The 25,506-nt window shown below is 37.6% G+C and overlaps 1 protein-coding gene across 2 annotated transcripts in view; it reads left to right on the top strand.

The window, feature by feature from the left end:
* The window catches only part of LOC149282257 (actin filament-associated protein 1-like), a 39,262-nt gene extending 34,032 nt beyond the window's left edge, over positions 1–5,230 (top strand). For both annotated transcript variants that reach the window (XM_089498397.1, XM_089498396.1), the window contains 5 exons: positions 1,158–1,272; positions 2,057–2,221; positions 3,987–4,177; positions 4,510–4,671; positions 5,204–5,230. In XM_089498397.1, the coding sequence (XP_089354523.1) occupies positions 1,158–1,272; positions 2,057–2,221; positions 3,987–4,177; positions 4,510–4,671; positions 5,204–5,230 (660 nt within the window). The remainder of the gene's footprint in view (positions 1–1,157; positions 1,273–2,056; positions 2,222–3,986; positions 4,178–4,509; positions 4,672–5,203) is intronic.
* The last annotated feature ends 20,276 nt before the right edge of the window (positions 5,231–25,506 follow it).

Raw genomic sequence — 25,506 nt, 5'->3', positions numbered from 1 at the left:
CTGATGACCTGGTTCTTTTTTACATACAGAAGTGCGGGAGTAGAAGCGTTTCAAAGCTGCCTTTTTATAGAAACTGTGGATACCTATGGAGATCATATGATGTAATGTTGATGATGATGACTTCATAGCCCTGACAGTGACGTTTGCACATACACGGTTCCCATAGGTCCCACAAACAGAGGCTTCCAGGGGTTAAGACATAGATCCCACTGTAGAAATAGCCCCACGTAATCGCATGCGCTGGCACCTAACGCAGAATACGCGGGCTGTCGGTGGCATAATAAAATACGAGGTCCATGTCTGCAGATCCAGAGAAAAGACACTAAATGTGTAACTGGTCCAATACAACGACAGAGAAACAGTGGCTTTAATTTGTGTATTTCTGAGGAATCGTTAGAGAGGAGAGGTATGGAAACGTTCACGGATCCGGCTGCGTACACGCCAGTCTGCTCCCTCCTGCTGCTGCTGGAGCGCGAGCCCCATAGTGTGATCTGCCCAGACCGCCGCGTTCTTCTTCTAATCTCTGAGTACATGGAATGTTCCATTGTATTATGAAAGCATGTTGTGCCACGTGATGCGTGTTCCACCAGTTGGTTAATACACTGGAGTCCTGGATTTGCTTTGGACCTGGGGCTTGACCATTTAGTATCGGGAAAAAAGTGATGATGTTCTTCCCATTTAATTGTTTATTTGTCAGAAAAAAACATGGATTTGGCTGATCTATTTTTCTTTTTCTTAATATGTGCTAATAAACTTGATTGATGGTGGCCAAGAGTCATCTGTAATGGCCAACTCTCTGTAATCTCCCACGAACCCCTGCCTGCAGTTGAAAGATCTCTGTTGTAATTTATAACATTCTAGGGAGCCTAATGCTCTCTAAGCTTATTTCCATCTGACGAAGAGACCTCTGAGGTTCTGAAAGCTTATGTTACTCAGAATACACGAAAGATTCCATTAAATATGTTATCCATCTCATTGCGTACATCTCCAACCTTCCACTGTCGAATAAATCCTAACCCAGAGTGAAAAAAAATATTGTTGCATTTTTGATAAATAAATTCGAAAGTACACCCCCTACTAACATGCAGATACACGATAAAAGGGTTAATACTGTTCCACAACTAACTTTATTAATCCACAATGTTTCTTTGCAACAGCTAAAGAGCAAGAAGCCGCCTGTAACCGCTAACGGGAATGCATCGAAAGCCAGAGCGACCAGCAGCCAGCAAAAGAAACCCAACGCAACGGTCGGAGTGAAACGCGTTGCCTCAAGTAAGCATGTCTTCCACTTTCACGGCAAGAATGAATGAATTACAGTTTATCTGCTTATCCGCTGCCAACTCGCGCATGCTTATTCCCAGAACATAATGAATAATTGGATTGCATAATCCCCAAATTTTATCCAGGAAGTCAAGTCACTAAAATGCAAGCCTTTTTGGTACAAAATGAGGGTTTAGCACAGATTTGAAGTCATATTAAATGTAGACTTGCCATTTCTTGTAATTATTTCTACTATTTACCATGCTTAGTTCGGGTAATTTGTACCCGGTGAACTTTTATGATTTGGAACAACTCGCTTCGCACACACTTCTGCTGCTGCTTCTTATATTATTATTGATGCCGTTAAATTATATTATAGCCGGTTGTGATCTTTAAAGCTCTCTTGAGTAATCTAAGAATCGAATATATCATATAAACTCCACATTTGTAAATGTAATTTTTTCCCGCAACTCAAAATGCACATTGATTCAAAATTCACTGCATTCTAGAAATAGATAATGTGAATGGCTGGGGTGTACGGCATATAATTCCAGGTTACTGACGTACAAAATGTTAGAATAAATACTCATATCTCCTGGTGTAGGTTTACCCTATATCAGTATCCAGCCGGTTTAGAATTTTTATGTAATAATCAAAAATAAATAATAGTTATAATGTTTTTAAGTCTGTAGTTGAGTCAGTTTGGTTTCAAAGGTAATTACGTGTATATGGACAGCAGACCTAAGATCTATGTGCTCGTGTAACACCACCGCGTGTTTTCTCCCTGTGGTTCTAGATGCCGAGCAGTATAAATACGGAAAGAACAGAGTGGAGGCCGACGCAAAGAAGCTTCAGATGAAGGAAGAAGATCTACTGAAGAAGAAGGAAGCTCTTCGAAATAGACTAGCCCAGCTCCGGAAGGAGAAGAAAGACATTCGGGCTGCTATCGAAGCCAATGCAGGTACCTGACACAAAATAGCTCGGAAGCTTACACGTTCATGCTCATACACACAAACGCCTAAACATACATATTCATCTTAACACTCACATACACATACATTCTCAGTCTAATGTGCGTACATACATGCATATTCAGTCCCTTACCCTCTCACTCACTTCAGAGGCAGCTTTCTCTGTCATAGTAAATAATGAAAATGATCAGGGATGTGCATTTATGTACTGACAAAATGAAAAAAGTACAACATTAACTCTTACGCTTCTGCTCTCTCTCTGTTTGCAGTATGTGGGTCTCTGTGCACCCGATCTGTAAAGTCTCAATACTGACACCTTGTGGCAGTGTACAGATTGACATGTATGGGATAATGCCCAATACATGTTAGTATCATTGTTTATAAACTGCTTATTGTAACGGGTTTGTATTTTTTCTTGCATGGTGTGTGCTCTTGGATTTGTAAAATGCCAACGTATTCTTCAGGACAAAGGATTAGGGAGGATAACGGGCCCAACAGACTGAGAGATCCAGGGAGCTGCCAAAACCGGTAGAAAGATCGCTCTCTTGGAGGATCTGCCATTCCGCTGTGCTGCTGCTAATTTCATTTCTAGTACCTAGAATTTAGAAATTGAATTCTGCAGAGTAGGTGGAACAGCACCTTTAAATGCAACATGATGGGACTTCAAACAGTAATAGTCAAAACACATAAGTACCTGTAACATGGCAAAGCTTTATATGTAACGTGAACACATGTAAAGCATATTCTCTTCACCAATTTTCCTTCCTGGTTTCTAGGATAATATATATATATATACTATATATTAAGTTGTCTCATTCACTCACCACTCATTCACTACGAAAATACGTCGTCAATATCTTTTTAGCCTTATCTAATACCATCTAATCCATCTGACGATTCCTTAATACTGAGGGCAGAGCATCTTGTAGATTTCTGCATGGATCAAGTGTTTGTCAATATAAGCGTTAAAATTGAGACCATTTTGTACATGCTGGATTATCTCTGCCGAAAATGTGTCATATAATCAATGCATACAGCTATACAGCACGTTGGGACCTATAAACTCCCGGAGAGTCGTAATGCCAGCAGTAATAGAGCTTCTTCGTAAGAATACCGTGACTGAGAATCAATATCTCACTGGCTACATTCATATCAGAAGACTGCAATGCCCATAATGCTCATCTATTATTGGTGGCAAGGGTACTTTTTTATGCCCGTTAACTGCCCTTCGCTTAAGCCCACCACCTAATAGAATTACCATATTTCCCCATGTATAAGATGCACCTTAATTTTGGGGCCCAAATTCATACTCATCATCCTCATTACTCTCATCCATTAACTGCCCGTAAATTAACCCTAAAGACCCCATCAACCATAACTGCCCCTAAATTAACCCTAAAGACCCCATCAACCATAACTGCCCCTAAATTAACCCTAAGCATCCCATTAACCATAACTGCCCCTAAATTAACCCTAAAGACCCCATCAACCATACAAGTTACTTTTTTAAGTAACTTGTATGTTCTGCAGACTCTTTCTGGAGCGCTCTGTAGATTGTCCTCCTTATAAAATTGAAGTCTACCCTAAATGTGAAAGCCAAGCCTATGGAAACTTTGTAGCACCTTCTCTATTCTATTAACACAATGTGGAAACCAGGGCTGTGCTTTTCAGATATCTTAAACGTTTTTTTGTCTTTTGACTTTTTTTTTTTTTTATAATCTTTGACTTTTGATAATCTTCTGACTCCATTTACAGGCAGAAAATCACAAATTCTCCTGGAAGACAAGCTGAAAAAGCTAGAGGAGGAATGTAAACTAAAAGAGGGGGAGCGCGTCAGCCTCGAGTTAGAACTGACAGAGGTAAAGGAGAGCCTGAAAAAAGCCATGGCCGGAGGAATCACCCTGGGCCTCACTATCGAGCCCAAAACAGGAACGTCGAGGCCGCAGGTAACTACCGCTTTAATGCTTGAACTTCTTGTGCGGAAACGTCTCTCTTTCCTATCAAGTTCCACATCAATTATTCGACTATATTTATGCCTGACCGCCTCTTTTAAAATAACACAGATTTTTGTAGGGCACACATTACAATTTTTAATTATTAACTAAATTCTTTCTTTCGATTTGTTGTTAGTTATTTTCGCAAGATGTTTAATGTTTTACGAGAAAGATATGTGCGGCCTACTGTAGTGAAATATAAAATAGCTCTAATCACAAGGTGAATGTTTCCATATTTTCCAAAAAAAAGCTCGAATGATCAATGATTTTTTTCCCCTCGCCAGTCCCCTGTTCTCAGACAACGCACCGTCGAGAACTCTCCGATCTCTAGTTGTGACACGAGTGACACTGAATGTTCGCTGCCAGTGAACAGTGCCGCAGCTTTAAAGAAACAGACCACGGCAAAAAACTCCCCAGTACGAGGTCATGTGCTAAGGAAGGCCAAGGTGAGATGGGTAACAGTCCAGAGGCATTCTAAATCTACTTAGCCAATAAAGGCATCGACTCGACTCTTACTGGCATAAGAATTTAACCTTCGACATTGGGCAAAAATACAATGGCTAATCCAGTTTTGTCCTTGGATTATTATATGTGTTGGCGTCAGTAGGACCTAAAATTTGGCATTAGAGGTTAACAATTGTACTGTGTTATCTCTAGAAATGTATAAATATTCTGCTTTATATATTTTGAAAAAAGAAAAAAGGTAAATTAATAATATACATGGTGGCGGGTTGCTTAGGAAGAGATAATTGTGACACTCTACTCCCTGGTGGCCATTAAGGGTACTACAATATTTTTCTCAAACCATTACTATAGACGTTTAGAAGCTATTCATACCCGTTTACAGGCTGCAGAAGGGCCCTTTAGGAGAAGTGTATGGGTTGACGTTTTAATTAAACAGCTTAAACAAAACCTAATGGTATGGCTGCTGTAATGTTAGCAGTTATTTGTAACTCTAGCTTGTTTTTTGTTTTTCAGGAATGGGAGCTTAAAAATGGCACATAATCCCAATACAAGCAATTTACTTGTATCTTCAACTCACAGCCTTAAAAGACTTGGACCAAGGGGGTAGAAGGAAGACTATTTATACGTTTACCCGTTTCTTGCTACCAAGCAGCTGTGAATGGTTTACCCAAAGGACCAATCACAGAACCACCTGCAGAGCTAACATACTCTAAATGTCTCTAATACTCGCATAATGGTGTTCCAGACCTCTCCAGAGCTAAAGTGGTTAACTAGTTGTGGACATACCCATTATTTTCTCCATACATTCCTGACCAAAAGAAAGGAACCATTTTGTGGCAAGAGGACCATGCAACCAACCTTAGAACATTTGAAACGATGACTTCGGAATTCTTTATTTCAGACAGCTCCCGGCTATGGGGTGTTGACTACTATCTGGCGGAATAATTAGAAGATGCACATGATAATCCCACCATTCCCAGTTCCGCATTTTAATTTTCTTATTGCAAGAAAGAAAAGATTGGTCTTGGATCAGCCTCCCTACCAGCAGCACAAAATACTCTTTTATTATAGTACAAGTGTGTGTGTGTGCGCGTGCGGGGATCATAAATCGCAGCATTCCCTTGAAGTATATATTATTATTTATTATAATAAGTAGTGGATTGCTTTGTCATCTCCACATCACAAGTGTAATATTATTTTTGGGATAAATTCTGCAAAATAATTAATTGAGCAGATAAGTCATTTACAATCAAGCTCAGTTTCTGCAAATGTGATTTGTAAATGCCAGATTTAATTACCATTTGACCTTAAACCGGAGCCTTCATCTAGTCTTACATGACATTTTCATAGCACAGATGGCAGAGCATTCTTTACCGTTAATGAGATACTAGCTCTGAAAGGTCTTATGTTTTAGTCAGTGGTTTTTACTTAAAATTTCTCTTTTGGGGCCCTCACGAGGAATATTAAAAGGCAAGCCAGCTGTTACCTCATTGAAATACTTTGATCGGTGGAAGTTCCTGTATTGTAACCTTTAGTTACCAGTAGGCACAACAACAAAAAAGTGTCCAAATGTTTGTGGAGCAGCCATCTTGGAACCACTAACCTATGAAGAATAGGTCATGCTGTTAAAATTATGTTTGTGTGGAGAGGGCATGAAGACTTTGGTTTTATTTCGTAATTCCACTAATACGTACTAATATTTTTATGGGGTTTATATAAGGGTTTTATAATGTGATACATTATTTTCTCACTGAGAACAAGAAGGGCCACTTTTAAAATGGTTTTAGTTGCATCTTAAATGGATCAGATTTATAAAAAATATACTTTGATAATCAGAAGAATCTATCCTGCTATCAACATCTCATAAAGTCACGATTTGATTCACCTGTCGCATTAAAACCCATTTTATTCTATCCTTGGCCAAGACATACCTGTTCTGGAAGTTGCTCACCCACCCTTCATGTGACTTTCCACTGCTATCAGCTGAGGAGCCAACAAAAATACTATATTTAATTAAAATACAACAAATTCACTTTACATTATAAAATAAAACAATAGGGGGTCATGTATGAAAAATGGTTCTGGTGCAAAGTTTACAAAGTGATCTCATCACCATAACAACCAATGGAATTTTCTTATAATTTAAATTGTATACTTTTCATAATTTAAATTGTCCAGTGGTGCGTAGTCGTAATTTGTCTACTCATGTCATCATTTTAAAACATGTAGCTTATTAAAATTGTAACCTCTTGTGCTTTAATATGAGACACAAGACCCCCAAGTGATCCAACTAACAGAGCAAAAATGTAAATTACACGACATTGAAATAAAATATTAGCATTTAACACTTTTCAATTAAACAAACCAACCTTGGTTTATAAAATATAAGATACGTAGCACTGCCAATGTAAACCCGGAATCCACGTTATCACCTTTTGTCTTTATGTTTGGGATGGTGCTACCCCATTATGAATCTAACGTTACTAAATAATTATTTTGAATTAGTAGAATGAAGCTTCCAAGAACAGCACAGAATATTTAACAATGTTTGCAAATCCCCCATTAAATAGGAAAAATAGAAAAACATTATTTCAGAAACATTTAAAAAAAATTTAAAACTCATAATTGTCTTATTTTGCTATATATATATATATATGTAGCATACATTTCTATTGTTCACATTAATATATAATCTAGGGTCATGCAACTGCTGAGAAATATATAATGCCAGGGTGTTTCTTAGTTGATTAAGCCACAATATATTGACATATGAAAAAGTTCCATTATACAAAAAACGCATTTTGTTATTTCAAATTAAATTATTTATTTGTACATTTCAAGTCATATTGTTAATGCTTTAATTTATGTGTAAATACTTTAGGGGTTGGGATACAAATTGGGGCGTCTAAGACTCAAGAAAGGAAAAAAAAAATCCCACTAAGTGTCTCTTTGAAAAGAATTATTGTGACCTAGAGCAGAGTTATCCAGAACTGATCAGGTTTTCAGTATGTTTTTCCATAAATCAGATTAAATAAATCCACCGGGATGCTTTACTGCTGCTGATAAAACGGTCCAGGTGAATGAAGCCTCGTATACTACATGGTACTTACTGATGAGGTACTAAAGATAGGGGAGCCTGGAGAAAAGGAAGAACACTTTCTGTGTCACACGTTAACACCGTACAATAGTAACCTGAAATCGGCATAAATCAATTCCTTTTACATAATGGGTTAAAAGAAAACCACAGGATTTTTTTTATATTACTTTTGCTTGTTTGCTTAACATAAACAGTTATACTCAAAGCAGTTTTACTAACATATTTTTTTAAATAAATAATGTCAATTTCATATTTGCAAATTTAACACAAAATGCATGTAACCAAAAATGTGCTAAATCACCTTTATGTACGATGCTTTGGATTGTAACAGGAGAGCTTAAATCGTTTGGGAAAGGGTTAAAACTGACACTTAAATCAGGATTTTAAAAAAAACAATCCACATTTCCTATATTAGATTTTTTTCTTAACTTTGCGTTAGTTAAAGAGGCTGGTGGATTTTAACCCACGAGTGACAGATTTATGGTGCACTCATTAGAAAGCATTGCGATGGTTAATTTGATACATTCCGGAACAGAGACCGGGCATGGGACATTCTGTTTTGCTGTTTGGTTGTTTTAGGCCAAGTTGCAAAGGGTTAATTCAGCAAACAGGAATCCACGTATATTTAAGTTCATTATCTGAGCACTTTTTGTTTACCACACAACACTCTTTAAGGAAACCCTCCATTTTACTCATTGCGTTGGCACAGTCAATGCACAGACTTGGAACAAACATATGTTTCGGGGTTTTTTTTAATCAAAGCACAATTTTCCGTATAGAAATCTGAAGGCAGCCATTAACTTGTTCAAACTTTGTCCGTTTTTCTCGGAATTGCAAGCTGACCTTTCTTGAACATTGAGGAATAACTGGTTCTAGGAAGTAAAGCATTTGAGAAATAGAATTACATTTGTGATCATGTTTATGAACGGAAATATTGTGAATGAAATGCCATCAGATTTAAAGTTATAGAGTAAACATTATATTGGACGTACAATAAACAAACTCCGTAAAGTACCGTTGAAATATTGTATCCCATACGCGGCTTCTTGTTGTTGTTTATATTACGTTGATCTATGAAAAGAATGACCGGTTTTATGAACGTGTACATATTGTGTCAGATACTTACATTCCTATTCTAATCTTCTAAACGGAGGCACTAGAAAAAAATATCTATAAACATGTAGGCATTTGAAAGGATTGTTGGCCCATTATCTAACTGCAATTCCCATGATGCTCTTGGAAATTTGAGTCCAATAGTGGCCTGGAAAGTTCTGTAACAGTATGATAAATTGAAGCTGTTATCTGCCCAAATGGTGGCATAGCTGGGGGCAGCCATCTTGACCTGGTTTAGTTCCGCCCTTTTATTTATTTCACTCCTGTGAGGAAACATGGTAGGTCCTTGTAGCTTCACCCAACAAGGCTCAAGGGCATGCTCTGCGGGAAAATCTCAAATGGTTCCCAATCGATTTGATTGTCCTTTTTTGTTCCATACTCTGTCCTTAGGTGCCCTTCTGTGGGACATTTAGATCATATGTCAGTGTTAATTGGCTAAACATGTTTGTAATATATAGTGGTTATACGTTGTATGGTATAGTTTACATTATGAATGTAATAAACTCTGTGAAAAAAAAACAACCTTGCAATAATAGAGTGGTGCTGAGTATACCGGATACCATTTTACCCTTTAAGTTCCGCACAGTGGGCCACACATTTTAATGCAATGCATTGCTCACAAGTCTGGCGTTTAAAGGGACAAGTAAAGACTGTACATAAATCCATTTTATTTTATAACATATTTAATTTTTAAAGTACAGACATATTTTATTTAAAAATAAAAATGACTTATCTACTTTTTATTAAAGTAGATCCAATTTTATTATGTTTTGTTGCATTTTCAGCTTACTCTTTCTGTACACTGTGCTGATATGGACTTGCGTCTCTTTTGGGCGTTTCATGGTTATGTGCACTTTTAATAAAGTCAATATACCAAACAATATGTGTTTCATTGAATTCTATTGTAACAAATGCATTGTTAATATTTATTCTACAATAACTTTTATTCTAATTCCTGGTTCTAAATGAGGCCTTTTAAGGGAGGTTCACCTTTATTGGCTCTTCCTAGTGGATGGTAAAATGTTTGGTGGATGGTAAAATAATGAACTCTTCTGCAAACTCCTGTTTTTTTTAATACAACTTACTTTACTCGTTATTGATGCATCACCAATGCAGTAACAATAGAAAAGGCTAAATTCACATTAATATCTGGAACTTAGGGTTGCCACATTTTGCCATTTCCTAGACACCCTTAAGACATTGTGTGGTATCCAGAACATAGTGATATCAGTGACAGCTTAGTTTAATGAAGAGAGGCATGGCCAAATGAGAGTTGAGAATAAAGAGAGAGCAAAAATAAGAAACACAATTAGATAAAGGAGATGAGAAAGGAGAGGCAAGAGAGCGGGACATGGCAACACCGGATAGAAAAGGAAAGAGAAGATGAGTGAGACTACATGCAAGTAAAGAGAGAGAGCAGAGGAAAGAAAGGAGGAGGACAGATGAGTGAAAGGAAGAGAGGGCAATAGGAAAATGGGAGGCAAGAGAAGTGTGAGCGAAAGAGGAGGAGAAAGGAGAGGAAAGAAAAAGTAGGAGAAAAGAGCAAAAGGAGAGAGATAGGAAATCATTTGCCAAGACATAAAGAGGTTAATCCTGGGACTCACTTCTTTATTCAAGGACTGTCAAGGTCAAATCGGACTGGTCCCAATCCTACTGGAACTGTAGGACAAAAGTAGTTCATGGCTGTCAATGGCTATAGCAATGCGTGGAGTGTGAGCCTCCTCAACATGTACTATAATTGTTATGTTTTATTTATACAGCGTCAAGAGATTCCACAACAACCTAATTAAAGTGTTTGTTTAATGGGATTCTGGTTCCTGTATTAATCAGCATCATCGAAATGGCTGTGTAAATAATGAATTGTCAATGAATTAAAGATATCCGGTCCAAGCTAATTAAAATTAGGGTTCATAATAGTATTCTGAGATTGAAAAATGATAGACTTTAGTAAGGTTTTAATGAGCTTTGAAAAATTTAATTAGCTTACACTGCAGAAACGTGTATTAACAAAATTTAGAGAAATCTCCTGCGTTTACTGGAATACACCACGCGGACAAACAGTCCTGATGGACCATAATCAGAATGATGTTTAACAGGAATTGTCACATTTGTGAATTATTCGTGATCCTGATACAAAGGAGACGCACTTCATGATGTCTCAGTCCGCTGCGGTGCCTCCTCTGTCCCTTTAGAGTCCCTGTCCAGAGTGGCCAATTCGTCAAAGCAATATTGGCATGATTTTAAACAGAGCTTTCCACTATTCTTTCTTTTTTGCTTTTCCAATATTGTTTGTTTTTAATTTAAAATTTAAAAAGGGGTACATAACGTAGCAGCACACATCACATCATGAACTCTTCTAGTGCCCAAAAATGCCACTAAATTCCTTAATATTCCTGAAGCGTTCCAGCACATTTCCTCTTTTCTTGACATATTTACCATCCACAAATGGTGTGCCAGTGTTATCCAGCTGTAGAAGCTGCGGCGATGTGCATCCAATCATCGGGAAATGTAAATAAAATGCATTATTAATCCTTAGTTACGCAAATCTAAGTCACCAAACTGGATTAAAAACGCTTGGTAAAGCCCTTAGCCATGCCACCCGCTGGAACGTTGGGCAGTATGCTCAGAAAATGATTTCTGGTAAAAAGAATGGCATGGGATTATGTGAATATTATGGATTATGTGGAAAAGGAGTCATAGGGATGTAAAGCTTTGGAAAAAGTTAGACGTGACCATAGTCAGTGGTCTACAACAGTCTGCCAATGGTCTGCCATGAGGTGAGTGGCACCAGTGGTATACCGGCCAGGCTGAGGTGTGATGTATTCTGATTGGTCAAAGTGACTCTTTAACCTGGTCAGGCCAATCATTGGACCCTTACTTAGCACGTAGAAGACAACAGTGTGGTCCTTCGATTGCTACCCGGGCAGCCATTCCCTGAATGTTCTTTGAGCATGACCATGTTGAAAACCATCCCTAGACACAGAAAGAAACGTACTTTAGTTTGTGGTTGGATATTTCCGCCAAGTGTTTTGGAGATAATACAAATACGGTTGTGTTGCAAATTTTACCTTAAATGTCTGGCTCAATGCTGATGATTTACAAGAACGTAATGCAAAGAATTGTCTGGAAAAAAAACAACAAAACACAAACATAATGATAAAATTCCTTATTTCCTCCTTTTATTTCAGAATAATTTAGAGAAAGGTTATTAACTTTCCATACATAGAAACACTTGCAAGTAAACCAAACGTACATTTGCCATTTTTGTTTTTAAAAACTGTGCTATAAAACATTTGAAAATATGAATGTAATATATTGAAAGCCAGGGAGAGGACGGACTGGGATGCCACGTATCCTACAATTCATGCCCCTCTGGCACTCGTTAGGGTTAAAGGGGGTGTTTTTTGAGGCAGCGTGTTACACAGGGGTGTGAAAAGACTGGTGAAAAAATACAAATTGAAGGTAAAACATAATCCGTTATATATATCAATTTGTTCTCACACTATTTACGGAGTAACATAAGGCGCTAAACACTGTTGGGATGCTGTATATACAAATTGTTTTTATTGTTTTTCTTGGGATAGTAGGACGTTCAGTTTTCAGGATAAAACTGTGCAAAATGTAAATTAGGCCAAAATATATTAGTCAGTCGCAAATTTCTAAGGGAAGGTTGCTCACACGCAGCAAATACATACATTGCAGTCACTCCTAGTGATGTCTACAGCTGCTGTTCCTAATGAGATTGTAGTTCATGGCAGAAAATGTTCGCCATTAAAGCAATTATGTACCTATCACTTGAGTTTATGGGAATCCAATTAAATCGGTATCTGGCACCTTAAGGCCAGCCGCTGATAAATGACCCACCTGTGGGTGTCTGCAACTAATGCAGAATAGGAGCTCCCCCCACTGAGGGGGCTACAGATCTGCCAACTAAATTGCACATTTTTGACCACACAGATCCATGTCTTTTCTGGCAAAGAATACTGGCCATTAGGTGGCAGATCTTCTGTATTGGTATTATGTAGTTCCCACTAGCGAGTAAAAAGCTCTGCGTGTACGGGGCAGATTTCTGTTGTTTGCGCCCTCACACTGCTGATTGGCTCAGACAGCTGAGATATGACGTCATAACGAGGCTAGAGACAGATCTGTGCCAGGAGAGTCATAGATGTCTGCATTCTCACCACCAGATGGGGTGAAGGTGCCACCCCTGCTGCAAGGTGTGAGAGGTCCTTCAGAATAGAATGTGAAGGGTTAAGTTTGTGGGCTTTCACAGTTCAGCACTTCACAGTTTAAACCGATAACCATACCTGGGAAGTGTCAGGGTTTGCCCCTGAGTCTCAGAGTTTTTGCTCCATGTTCAGGGTCTCGAGGTGAAGGGGCAGATTCTCAGAGTCTTATTTAATACTCTCAGTTGGCACTCTTGCTACCAGTATGTTATGATGGATATGCCGGCTGTCCTCATGAAAAACCTTGAGTTAAGACAATTTGTGAGTCACTACATAGTATCTTCGTGATGGGTTATTGAAGGGTTAATATTTCATGAGCCTCTGTGTCCGCTCATTTAGAAAGTTCCCAGGTATGGTGATACGGCATACTAGAGTCATAGGCCAAGTACCCCACCTCTTCTTACACTGTAATAGTACATGGTTTGGGAAACTACAAGAACCTTATCTGCAAATAATGCATTTGTGCAAATTTAAGCAACTGTCCCTTGGCCAAATGCATGCCGATTTACTATGTCTCTAAAAACACTGAAAGCTTTATTTCAAGGGTAAATAAAGAAATGTATGCAAACTTGCACCTTTAGACACAAAATGTTACAAAATACATAAAAAAAAGCTGTGTTTTGACAAATTAAACATATATTGATTTTTGGGGTCATTTTCTATTGAGTTGCAGTTTTTTGCAATTCAATTTAAAACAAACCAAATATTTCTAATTATTAATTTCTAATAAAAAGGACTCCTATCACAAAACAATTACTTCCGGTGACTGTAGGGCATTAAAATCGATTTATGTATGCAAAGGTACAGATCAAGAAGATATTTGCTTGCTCTGGCAAATGAACTACTGTACGTGAGAATATTTATAGTGCGTATGTGGCTGCAAGGTGATATTACAAATATGGAACACATGCAAATGTATAGTCTTGTTTGTGTTTTATACATTTACTTTCTATACAATGTATTTTCTGTGCTTTCTATGCACACGTGGCTGGGGCAGTTCCTAGCCAAAATACACCACTGGAAAAAGATCAGATCCATATGAAGAAGGAAGACAAGTATGGATGCTTCATATTTCTGTTACTTAAAGGCACTGGAAATGGGGTCCTGTTGATGTTTTTTTGAGACAAGGTGTGTATTTTCTTGAATTGCTTTACTGTGTAAACATTACTATAGTGTAATACTCTGCTGAAGCATTTTAGTTACTCTGCTATTATGAAATAAAACCCATTCCTTCAACGGTCTTAGAGCCAGACTGATTATGACTTAGCGGCTGTGGTACTTTAAGGCCGACTGCTGCTAAATGATGTAAGCGTGGCTGCATCCCGCTGCCGCACCTGATTTCCTTCTGTACCAGCAGATGAGCATGGACCACTGTTGGACCACCCGTTGTGCCAGATGGCCAGTCTGGCCCTAAATATCTTACTGTTGATCAAAAACCTCCAGGCCTAGTGTGTACTTCCAAACCTGTACTGTTACCTTAAATCTTGAAAGACTAGTATAGATATAGGGCTGTCTTTGACATGAGGCAAAGGTGGTACTTTTCCCAGGCCTTGGTTACCTTAGGGGCCCACAGCAGAGGTCAGAAGGGAAGGATCACCATGAGTTGGGGCATCACAGGCTGCTGGTAGCAGGTACAACTGGGCTGGAGAGATACTGAGCAGAGCTCTAGGGGAAGTTTGCCCCTTGGCCCTCTTAACCTATATTTAAGGTGCTTAGGTAAGCCATGGGAAGAATTGAGCAGACCATAGAGAGAACAGGTTCAAGCTAATAAAACACTTTCATTGGTTTTGTGGATCAGCATACCTGGGAACTTCCCTTCTTGAGAGCAGTGGCTTTGTGAAGATCAGAAAGCATTTAGTGGGAGGGAATCGGGCGTGGTGCAGGGAAAGTGGGACGGGAATAGGCAGAATATGGGTGAGGAATGGGTGTGGCCAAACAACTTCCCTGCCCACAGAAAGAACAAACTGGCCTGAAGACCCAGGGAAGCAGTGCTTCACCCGGAGACTCCAGGCCAAACCCGGAGCACCGCGCATGTGGATCAGGTCCTCCTAATTTCCATTAACTAAGACACCTTCTTTTATACCCCAGGGGATACATGAAGTACCTGATGAACAGACAATATTCATTACAGATGCACTTTAAATTCGATTAATAAATTCATTTCATTGGTATAACCAATAATCTGTACTGTTCATGGTCCAGTTGGCGAGTTTTTTTCCCTGGAGCAAAGCCAAATTGCGACAACATTTAGAAAACTCAAATCTCGTAATTTCATTATTGTAAAGAAAAAGTGGACATTGAAAAAAAAACAGAGGTTTATCTTTCTAAATAAAGAAAACATACAAGTGATAAGGTATACACGGAATATAAACAGATCACAGAAAATGCGTCCTGTTACAAGGTTCGCTACCATTTGATTACGAATTATAAGAACCGTCTTTTGAAAAGAAGTCTTTTATATGTGTAGGGGTTTGATTGGTCTTCCGTAGTAACAGACATCGGTATCTTCATAATGGTTAGAAAAAAACTTCTCCGCTTCCTCTTACAGTCCATCATGAATCCTGTGGCTTCCCGGGGAGAAATGTTACAACAGAGAAGAACAGCAAGTCTCTAATATTTTCCAGAAACGGTAAATATCAGCTAACCAGGTAATTGTGCATCTCTCTGGAATTAATGCTCAAAACCACGCCTGAGTGATTACCTACCAATAAAAGGAAAAATATAGAAAATTAGTACGCTCGTTTGGGTTAACACAGTCTTGAAAAAAAAAAGGTGATTTAACAAAATAATTTTCTATGTTGATCCATGTCTAGGCATGGATGGTTTGGTGACATCGCAAGGGTAATAGAACAGTGGCAAGGTGCATCGGAATTGTCTTTTGTGCAAGTACAGTGCAGATATTGGTACGGGATACAGGTACGGGAGTCCACATCTACCCAGCATGCCACTGACCTGCGAATGGACACTGGCAGGCATCGATAACAAGGGAACTTTGTAGCTGCTTGTGTATCCACCTCTCCCAGAGAGAGCCACTGCAAGGAAATGTTGTGGAGGAATCCCAAGGTTTTAGCCGTAAACAAAAGCAAGCAAAATAAAGTATATGGGAAAACAAAATAGAGGATGAGTGACACTGGAAGCACCTTGACGTGGATGTTTAATGTATGGACGTATAAATCAACTCAGATTAGGATCTTTGACCCCTTCTTTCCTACCCGTCTCCTGAATATTCATCATTGCTGTTTGATTATATTTGAGACATTATACTTAATATCACTTTAACGTTTTTATCTTCCTCTCTAGTAAGTGAATAAAGCCCAAAATCAAAGATTCCTCCGCTCATGGAGAGATACTGATGTACTTTCTCCTGTTATTCCGGACACTTCCAGCACATTGGAACTTGGTTACTAATACTACCCTAAACATCCTACTGAAGATCAGCACTGAAAGTCCTAATTATTGAGCAGGTGCCTATAGGAAGTAGAATGTTCTATGGTTATAGAAGGTATTAATTAGTGTCCGTCCTGTCATTGGTTCATAACATTGGTTCATAAGTGATTAAATAACTCATATCATCTTTAATTAGACTGCAATGTTATGGATCAAGTACTTTGCTCTGTTAATGCTTTCTGAAAGGTACTCTGATCCCTATATCCTTGTAAATCAGACAAGCTGTCAACAGCAGGCTGCGCATGAGTATAAAAAAACTCCTTTTAACACCGCATAATATAATAAGGAACCGGCAAGACTGACACCCAGCAAGCCACCGAGTTTGTTATCGGAAATTGTGGGTTTAAGGGCTCTAAATGGGTTATAATATAACTTCATGAAAAACTGTAAACCACCGCATCGTTTAGGTGGCTAGAAAGACGTTGTCATGAATTCACGGTTTGCTGCACTTGTTTGTTCTCTATGATATTTTAAGGAAAAAACAGCAATGGATGACAACCTATGGATTGAGCGTGATGGAAAACAGACTGAAATGAAGCACGATATGAAGAAGCAGCATTTCGTTAAAAGATCATTGGTCCCTCTGATCATTCTGCTCCAGAAAAATATTGGCAGTTTTAGTTTCTTATTTTGCACAATGTGAAAAACGTCACCGGTCATTAACAGTTTGATTTAGCGCCACAGCTGAACAGATTTGCTGTGGAAGTATCTGCCTGAACACTTATCACCCAAACCTCCAGAATAGATAAGAGATTGCTCTAGAACTCACTTAACTTAATCAAGTGTCCCATAAAATATATTCTGGCTCAGGTATTCCCATTAATGGTTTATCGGGAAAAAAAGGATTCACTCCACAGGTGTTTTTGGAGTATATTTCTGTTCTGAACAATAGGAAAAATGTATATTGTTGAAGCTGATACCTTTTATTAGGCCAACAAATGAGTTTGCTCAGAACTGCACATTAAAGCTTCACCAAAAATCCACCATTTTTGTGTTACCGAACTAATGGTATAATTCAGTTGTGTAATAAAGATTCCTCTTCCACAAGTAGGTTCCAAATTTCTAATGGAAAGGTGGATTTGGAAATAGTGTCATAAAACAATACTTTTTCACTAGAGTTTTATTACTAGATTAATAGAAGCAGAGCCTTGGCCGTGGGATATCATTCTAGGACCTGGGATTTCAGACAACTTTAAGAGATAAAAGCCTTTTTTTCTGTGATTTATAAGGAGTTATCTAGATAATTAGTAAATGTTTGTGATTTTATGTTATTTAAATTTTTTGTTGCTATATAGTCAAAAATATAAAGCATTAGAAAGCTTTTTATGAAATTTTACTTATCAAATAATTTAACGTTAGCTAAATTTGGATATATCCCTGTGTCACTATGTCATCTATTATCATTGTGAAAAAAAATAATGCTTTTTACCACCTTCATAATTTGAGATAAAATGGAACTTTCCACCCCATGGGAGCTCCAGCAGAAATAGTCATGTCTCTGCAGGAGAGTTTCCACAGTTGTTTTCATTATGTGTATTTATGATGTTATAACACATGCAACATTTCAGGAAATTACGCTTGGTTTGACATCATAAGGTTCAAACTGTCAGTTTCCGTTTGCCTTCGTATTTATCATTCCTCCCGCAGGAGTCGCGGAAGGCATGCAAAAAAACAAAACCTAAGTATAAGATCATAAAGAGGGAATGAACCAATTTCATTTTTTTTGTTAACTGTAAGTATCATGTGACGTTTATATCGTGTAACATGAACAAAGTCCATGTAAACATTTACTTCCTTTTCTAAATCAAAGAATACGGCGCAAATCATCAGCATGCTGATTGATCTATAATATAGATGTAGAAATGAAAGCAGTGTAAGGAGTGTGTTTTCAACGCACCATTTAAAACATCTGAGCATTCAATTCATAAATCAAGCGAACAACAAGGGGAAAAATACTTGTTTCCAGATGCGATGTTCTCTTTCCATTGGTAATGTAAAGAGAAACTTGATGATATTCTGATTATACGGCACGTGAGAACATAAACTAGGAAGCAGGTGGCGGCCAAATGTACCTCTTGCATGTCCTAGAGTTTGCGTGTCCATGTCGTCATCAATGAACTCCTCTCCCTGGATTATATTTTGGGTGTCCTCGCTGTGATTTACTGGACTGGTCATCTCCTGCTCCTTCTCATTGTGCATTTGGGCGTATACATTCCGTCCTGGCATTTTCCTACGTTGGAAGAATACACAATGTTACGTCATACGAGGAAAGCACTGTGACGAGATGTTGGTGATGGCTCCCAAGACCAGCCAAAGCTTGCATGAAGCTCTTGGGACTTGAAGCTCTTTAATTTTTTATTTATTTGTTTATTCCAACAACTCCCCCCGCTATTTGGTGGACTAAAAAAGAACAATAAAAAGTGTGATCAGAAAATGATTTCATTCTTCGATGATATTTAGCACATTCAGTATCAGTGCTTTTTTTGTAAGGGTAGTATTCAATAAAATTAAATTCCTAGTGGGATTTTATATTTTCTTTTTATTACTACTGTAATAGTTTTAAAAGCACTTAAAGCACTGGAAATAGAGTTGCTTTGAAGTATAATTTAGAGAGGTGGTTTTAGGTGGCATAGAAAGGAGTCCACTCAATGGACTCGAAAAACAAGGACATTTAATGAGATATTGGCAGCGACGTATTCTGTCCTAGTCCAACTAAGGTTAGGGTGGTCTCCCCAACTGGTCTCTAGGCAAATATTAAGAGGTCCCAAGGATAATGAATTTACAACAATATCCAGTGAGAAACGGAAAATAATGTTTTCTATAGCAATCTCTCCTTTATCATAGATATACCGGAATAGTCCAGCATCTGTGTTCTTAGTATGAAGGCTAAGTCAGTCATTGTCTCCTATTAATCTTTATTACACACATGAACTTCACTTGCCTTTTGAATTTATATAGGATAAAAGCTCCAACCGCCACCAGGCATATGGCAAAGACACAGACTATTGCCCAGTAGCCTCCTGCTCCGCTGATCCTGCCAGGGTCTGAATAAACAAATAAAGGTGTGATTGTGACTTTTTATACAGCACAAAAAAAAAACAAAGGTACAAAAAACAAAAAAAATCCATATTTTTAGTAATTTGATTTCTATATCAGCTACTGTAAAATTCTCAAATAATATTTTTTTATGATTTTGGCACGGGTTTTGTTTTCAGTGGTTACATAATTGGTGCCTTAGAGCAAACAATGATTTGTTCATAATTGTTCCACGTATAACGAGTCTCCATTTGCTACAATAACAGATACTTGTAATTAGAAATGAATTAGCCTGAGAGCTCTTCATAAAGAGAGACATCTACTGTATCACTCCTCGTCCTCAAACGTCAGATCCCATCAGTAATACTGAATGTACAAAACTGTATAATGTTTTTATTACAGGTTAAATAGGGGTGTTTAAGTACAATGTCTATGAAAAGTGATTTTAATTGGCTATCACACAACCATTATCCAAACTATGAAAGAATTGTAAAGGGACATCATAGTCTTATGACATCATAGCTTTATATTAATTAATGTCTGATATCATATTGGTACGATTGACACGGTCAACTCAAAGATGTAATATAGCTACAATGTCTCATGTTGTACTGATCATGTATGCAAAATCTAAAACAACTGCATTATTATAATCATTATTTATGCATGAAAATGAACTTTTTAATAAGGTTTTTTTTTAATCCAAATAGAGATCATTTCAGCTGATTTCTAACATTTATGGAAACTCAAAGAATATGATTGTTTCATCTGAACGTTAACGGACTCATCCGCGCGTAACCATGCAGGACATAGGACAGGTTGGTAAGTACTGGAAAGGGCTGATTTTTTAGGTCTGTTTCTGAAGTCACAGAGAACGGCAGTAAATTACCTGAGCTGGAATCACGCAGCGTTACTAAGACCCAAGATCCACCTCTCAGGAAAAAACTGATGTTGTGAGCGTTCAGAGCCTGTTTTATGACAGCTATTCTCTGAAACAGACAGGGGACATCTATTAGTAATATAATATCGCAAACAATACATTTACATGCTATTAACGGCACAGAGGGGACTGCTCTTCTAAGCAGTGTATGATCAAAAGTTAGGACAATCCGCAAAGTTTTTGTAATGGTCAAATCGTTACACCTTTTATGTTTGGGGTGTGACCTGAGCAGAAAGCCTTGAAAATAATATTCAAGTGATGTTATAATTTCATACAAAACACATTTTCAGATATTTCTATGCCCAATACTGTAGCTTTTAGGGCTGTAGAACACTGCCGTACACTCAGCTCCTAAAAAAAGAGGGACATCAGGGGGGGTTTCGATCTCAAAGAGGCATTGACCCTGCTAACGAGGGACACTGGGGGGTGTGTATGCGTCCAGCATGTGAGTTTTCTGCAGTCGTGGCGTTGCCTACACACAAATGCATTTCCTGAAAAATACAGGTACAGGTTTTCACACACGTGCGCGCACACACGCACATACATATGCGCACACACACGTGCATCCATACGCACACACATGCACACATACGTGCACACACACACATACGCACGCACGCGCATATGCGCGCATACGCGCACACACGCGCACACACACACAGAAAAATGTGTCAATATCAGAATTATTCACGTTACCTACTAAAAATAGCTACTTTGCAGTATATATTTTGATTAAGAATTAAGAGGCCTATCTTTTCATGGTGTTTTGACAGAAAAAGAATGTTCCATTATGCCTTTTTATCTAGTAGAAATGACAGTGACAAAAGACTGGAAACTAATGTAGTGCTATAAATGTTATAATGCATCAGCTGCTATAAAGTTACTGAATAATATTAATAAAGTTTCATGATTTTGGTACGCGTTCTCTTTTTGAGGGTTAAATGCTTTGCCCTTAGTAGCAGGCAATTATTTTGGCCTAATTGTTCCACTTGTTTCCCCACTTGTTTGCTACAATAAGAGATCCGATGGTCATTGTCCATTCTTTTGCCATTATTAATGCCACAGAACAACAACAAAATCACAAAAACACACCCAAAAATGTCATACTCATTTAAATATATTCATTCTCTTTTTATTAATTAAATGTATCAATAGAGGTTTATAATGAGATTCATACAACAGACATTAATAACCATTTATCTTTCGAGCATGATAACATAAAACAACATAAAGCCGTGACAGCCTTATTAATGTGTTGGAACAACAAAACCATAACTATTTAATCAAAATATAATTATGATGCAATTCGGGAAAATAAAGCTTCAGATATATTCAGCCCGAGTCATCAACAAATAAAATGTAATTAGTCTTCACTAACAAAAGATTTAAACAAGGATATCATAGAAAATTAGAAGAGGCGCTTTGCATATAGTTAGTCAGACATTGCATGCAGAATAACGGCTCTTATATTAAATGGAATATTGATATAAATGGAAGATATTATATCATTCAAGAATTTTTTCCCAGGTGAGAAAATAGGTCTCACCCGACTGAGGTGATCCTATAGGTTACAAAAATGAAACGATGTTCTGCATAAATATTATTGCAGTGCAGGTATAGTAACGAGGCACACTTCTGGCACTCGACTGGTTAAGTGACACTGCGGCAGCCGTTAACTTCACTAAAATAATATATTAAAAAAAAACCTCATTTTTTTGTTACTGTATTTTTGGGGGTATTTACCAGTAACAAGTCTTTTTTGTTACTTTAATGAAGCTGGTTAGTTTCCTATCATGATGTCTTTTCGCTCCCTCTAATGACACAAAGGCTTTTCCAGCTTAAAACATGGGGACAAAACTTAACTTAATGGGGAGAATAATCATCCAAAGTAAAGATAGATGTTCATAAAGTGGTTTTCTATTGAGTACTGAGCTGTAAAAATGTAATATTTGGGAAATATGACAGATAAGAAAGCTAGGGAATAACATCTGATACCTGTGGATGACTGACAGTAATGTCCATCCTACTAATATAGACGTGCACGCCACAAACAGAAAAATCAGTTTATCGCTTCATATAAATATACCATATTTTATAGGGAGCTTGTTTTTGTTCTTTTATGTTCTTGTTCTAGCCCTTTTATGTTCACAAGTTAAGTTAACATTTTATATAATACAATCTGCATCCTATTATGCAGAACTTGCACTTACACCAACTTACCACCAGAGGCAGTATATCATTAACCTAAATATTATTTTTAATAATAACCTGATGTAACCTCTAGTGACTTATTTTATTCTATGTTGGGTATCATCTTAAACTGAATACACACTCTTTTTTTGACCCAGTACAGCTATATCCATTAGACTTATAACCAGAATGTAGCGCAAAGAGCGTACCTTCTCATTTGGCACACTTCTCCTCCTCTTTGGTTGATGTTTTTCTGGGAGAAGGTACAGATCAGCAGTAGTTGGGAGTCCTGGTTTAACAACAGCCACCAGAGTTTGCTCTGGAATATTTGTTTCCTGTAAAAATGTAACAGAGTATTTTTTGTTTCATGTTTGAAAGATAAATAAATTATTTTGTGTATAATATTATTACTATTATTATACATATATTGCTGTATTATGGCAAAATTGATCTTTTATGTTTACTTATATTTATTTTATCATTTTTACATTTGTAGTGTGAAGCAGGAGATACAGTTGCAGTTTCTATGTGCAATATAACACAGAATATTGGGCATTTCAGCTTTTAACTATAATTATTGTCATACATGCAAAATGAAAACAAGGGTCTGTAATAGTTAACTATATCTTGTATACACCATATAAAATAGAATATAAGACAAAGTAGGTATGTTACATAATCTTTAAGCAGAATGCATTCTTCTAAATATAAGATTATTACTGGATTATAAATATGTATAGTTTAAAATGCATGGCAATTGATAACCATAAAGTAGACACACTAATAGGTTGCCAAGAACAAATTACTAAGAATTGATTTTTAAACAAATATGAGAGCTTGTCCAGTGAATCAAAAGAGAGCCACAAGTTCATTTTAAGCCAAGCGGTCACCACAAAAATATAAGATTTCCACCTAGAAGCAAAGAGAGCAGCCCTGAAATCTTTGCTTTGGACGCACTACTACATTATTATTGACAATAACATAAAAGACGTGCAGCTGACATTCTGTTGGAGGTTAAATTTCCTTAAAAAATTCCTAAATAAACATTGTTCCAGCCAGTTTAATACATACGTCTGCCAAGGCAAGAAGTGAGAATATAAATCACATTGTGATTTGGGGGTTTGCAAGCAAATAGTAAAACCTCAAGTAGACAGGGTGCACTAAGGAAAATGATTGATGTGCAATAAAATTCTATAGCAGAACTTCTTGATCTCCATTCAATCATAGAAAAACTACTAACAGAGACATTTGTATTCAATTATAACCTTAATCATCCTCAACATCGCATGAAATGTATACTCTCTGTGATACTGGTTATATGTTAACGTTTGCTAGATTTCATACCGAGTCTAGAAAGAAATGAAATAACATCTCCTCAGAGTTGTGGTGTGGCCACTGCTGGAGACATGCATGCGACTTACTACAGTAGAGTGTAAGTTCATTGGACCAGTGCTTCATTGTTATGTCATGCACTACTTGTTATGTCCTGTTTACCCATAGTACAGCACCTTAGAATATGATGACTATATAAATTAAGAAATATAGTGATCGCGAAGCATGTTAATGATCATTTATTAATTATATTAAACACTGATGAATGTGCTATATATATATATATATACATATTTATTGGTAGTGGTCATTTGTGTGAAATAGTTTTCATTAAGCCTCACAGATCCCAACTCACTTCACAGAATGCTGCGTTCTCTTCCCTAGCTTCATATGCTCAATGCACTATGGACCAAATGACCCTCTTTGAGGAACACAGAATATAAAATCTAGGAATTTACTTTAGTATACTATGTACCCAAACTGCCCCCCAATCTTGGAGAGTGACTTTATAGTTTATTCATTAAAACATGATTTTGTAGATGACTTTCCAAAAAGAGTTGGGATCTTGGCTCATTGACTTCATTGCACATTATGAAGGGCCAACCCTGGTAAGCGGTGAGGGTTGACCTGGACCTGAATAACAAATAGTTCAATGGCAGGAAATCTCTCTGGTTACCCATATGCCATACAGGACCAACAGTGTTTGTCTTTGCAGGAGATGCTTACTAGGGTTACACTTTCATGGTGGATGGTGAAGTCGGTGAGTTGAAAACTCAAACTCCCACCTCAGTGGAAACCCGCATGAACGATTCGCTTGCATCATGTTATGCTGAGTATGAACGCACTTTAGGAGAACACTGAGGGATGACTCGGTTCACATTGTATGTTTTGTTCACTGTAATTTTTACATGATCCTTATTTACAATGTCCTAAAATCCTTTCTACGCCATCAATGTAACTTTCATCTTCTTTCACGGTAGTGGTCATGTGTTTTTGAAATACCTGTGCAAAATAAAATACCTCATATAATCATACCTTTGCAAGTAATCTGGTCACAACCTGACCAATGTCTGCCCTCCACTCTGGAATATTTGGATTATACGTGTCCAGATGCTTGCTGAACATGAGGGGAAGAACTTGGAATTCATCTGCAAAAATATGAAATGTAATTATAAAAAAAATAAATTTTAATCTGAATCATTCGGTAATATTGAACACTATATGTGAGGCCTCTCAGAGTCTGAAGCTGATGGCACTGGTAGGAATGGCAGCCTAAGGCCTGGGGGGGCAAGTCGAGTCAGGTGGTCGAATGGGCCACCTAATCAGCCCACCATCCATGCCCGTCGTTTCCTGATTTTCGCATATTGATATAACGTGATGGGATTGGGAGTACATCAGTACACTAAAAAACAGTCATCATACACGGGATGCCTGA

The sequence above is a fragment of the Sceloporus occidentalis genome, unplaced genomic scaffold, assembly GCF_023333645.1.
Source record: "Sceloporus occidentalis isolate IW3139 unplaced genomic scaffold, rSceOcc1.0.p SCAF_120, whole genome shotgun sequence".
NCBI classification, from domain to species: Eukaryota; Metazoa; Chordata; class Lepidosauria; order Squamata; family Phrynosomatidae; genus Sceloporus; species Sceloporus occidentalis.
Note: the sequence above shows the minus strand (reverse complement) of the source record. Positions and strands in the feature narration are given on the sequence as shown.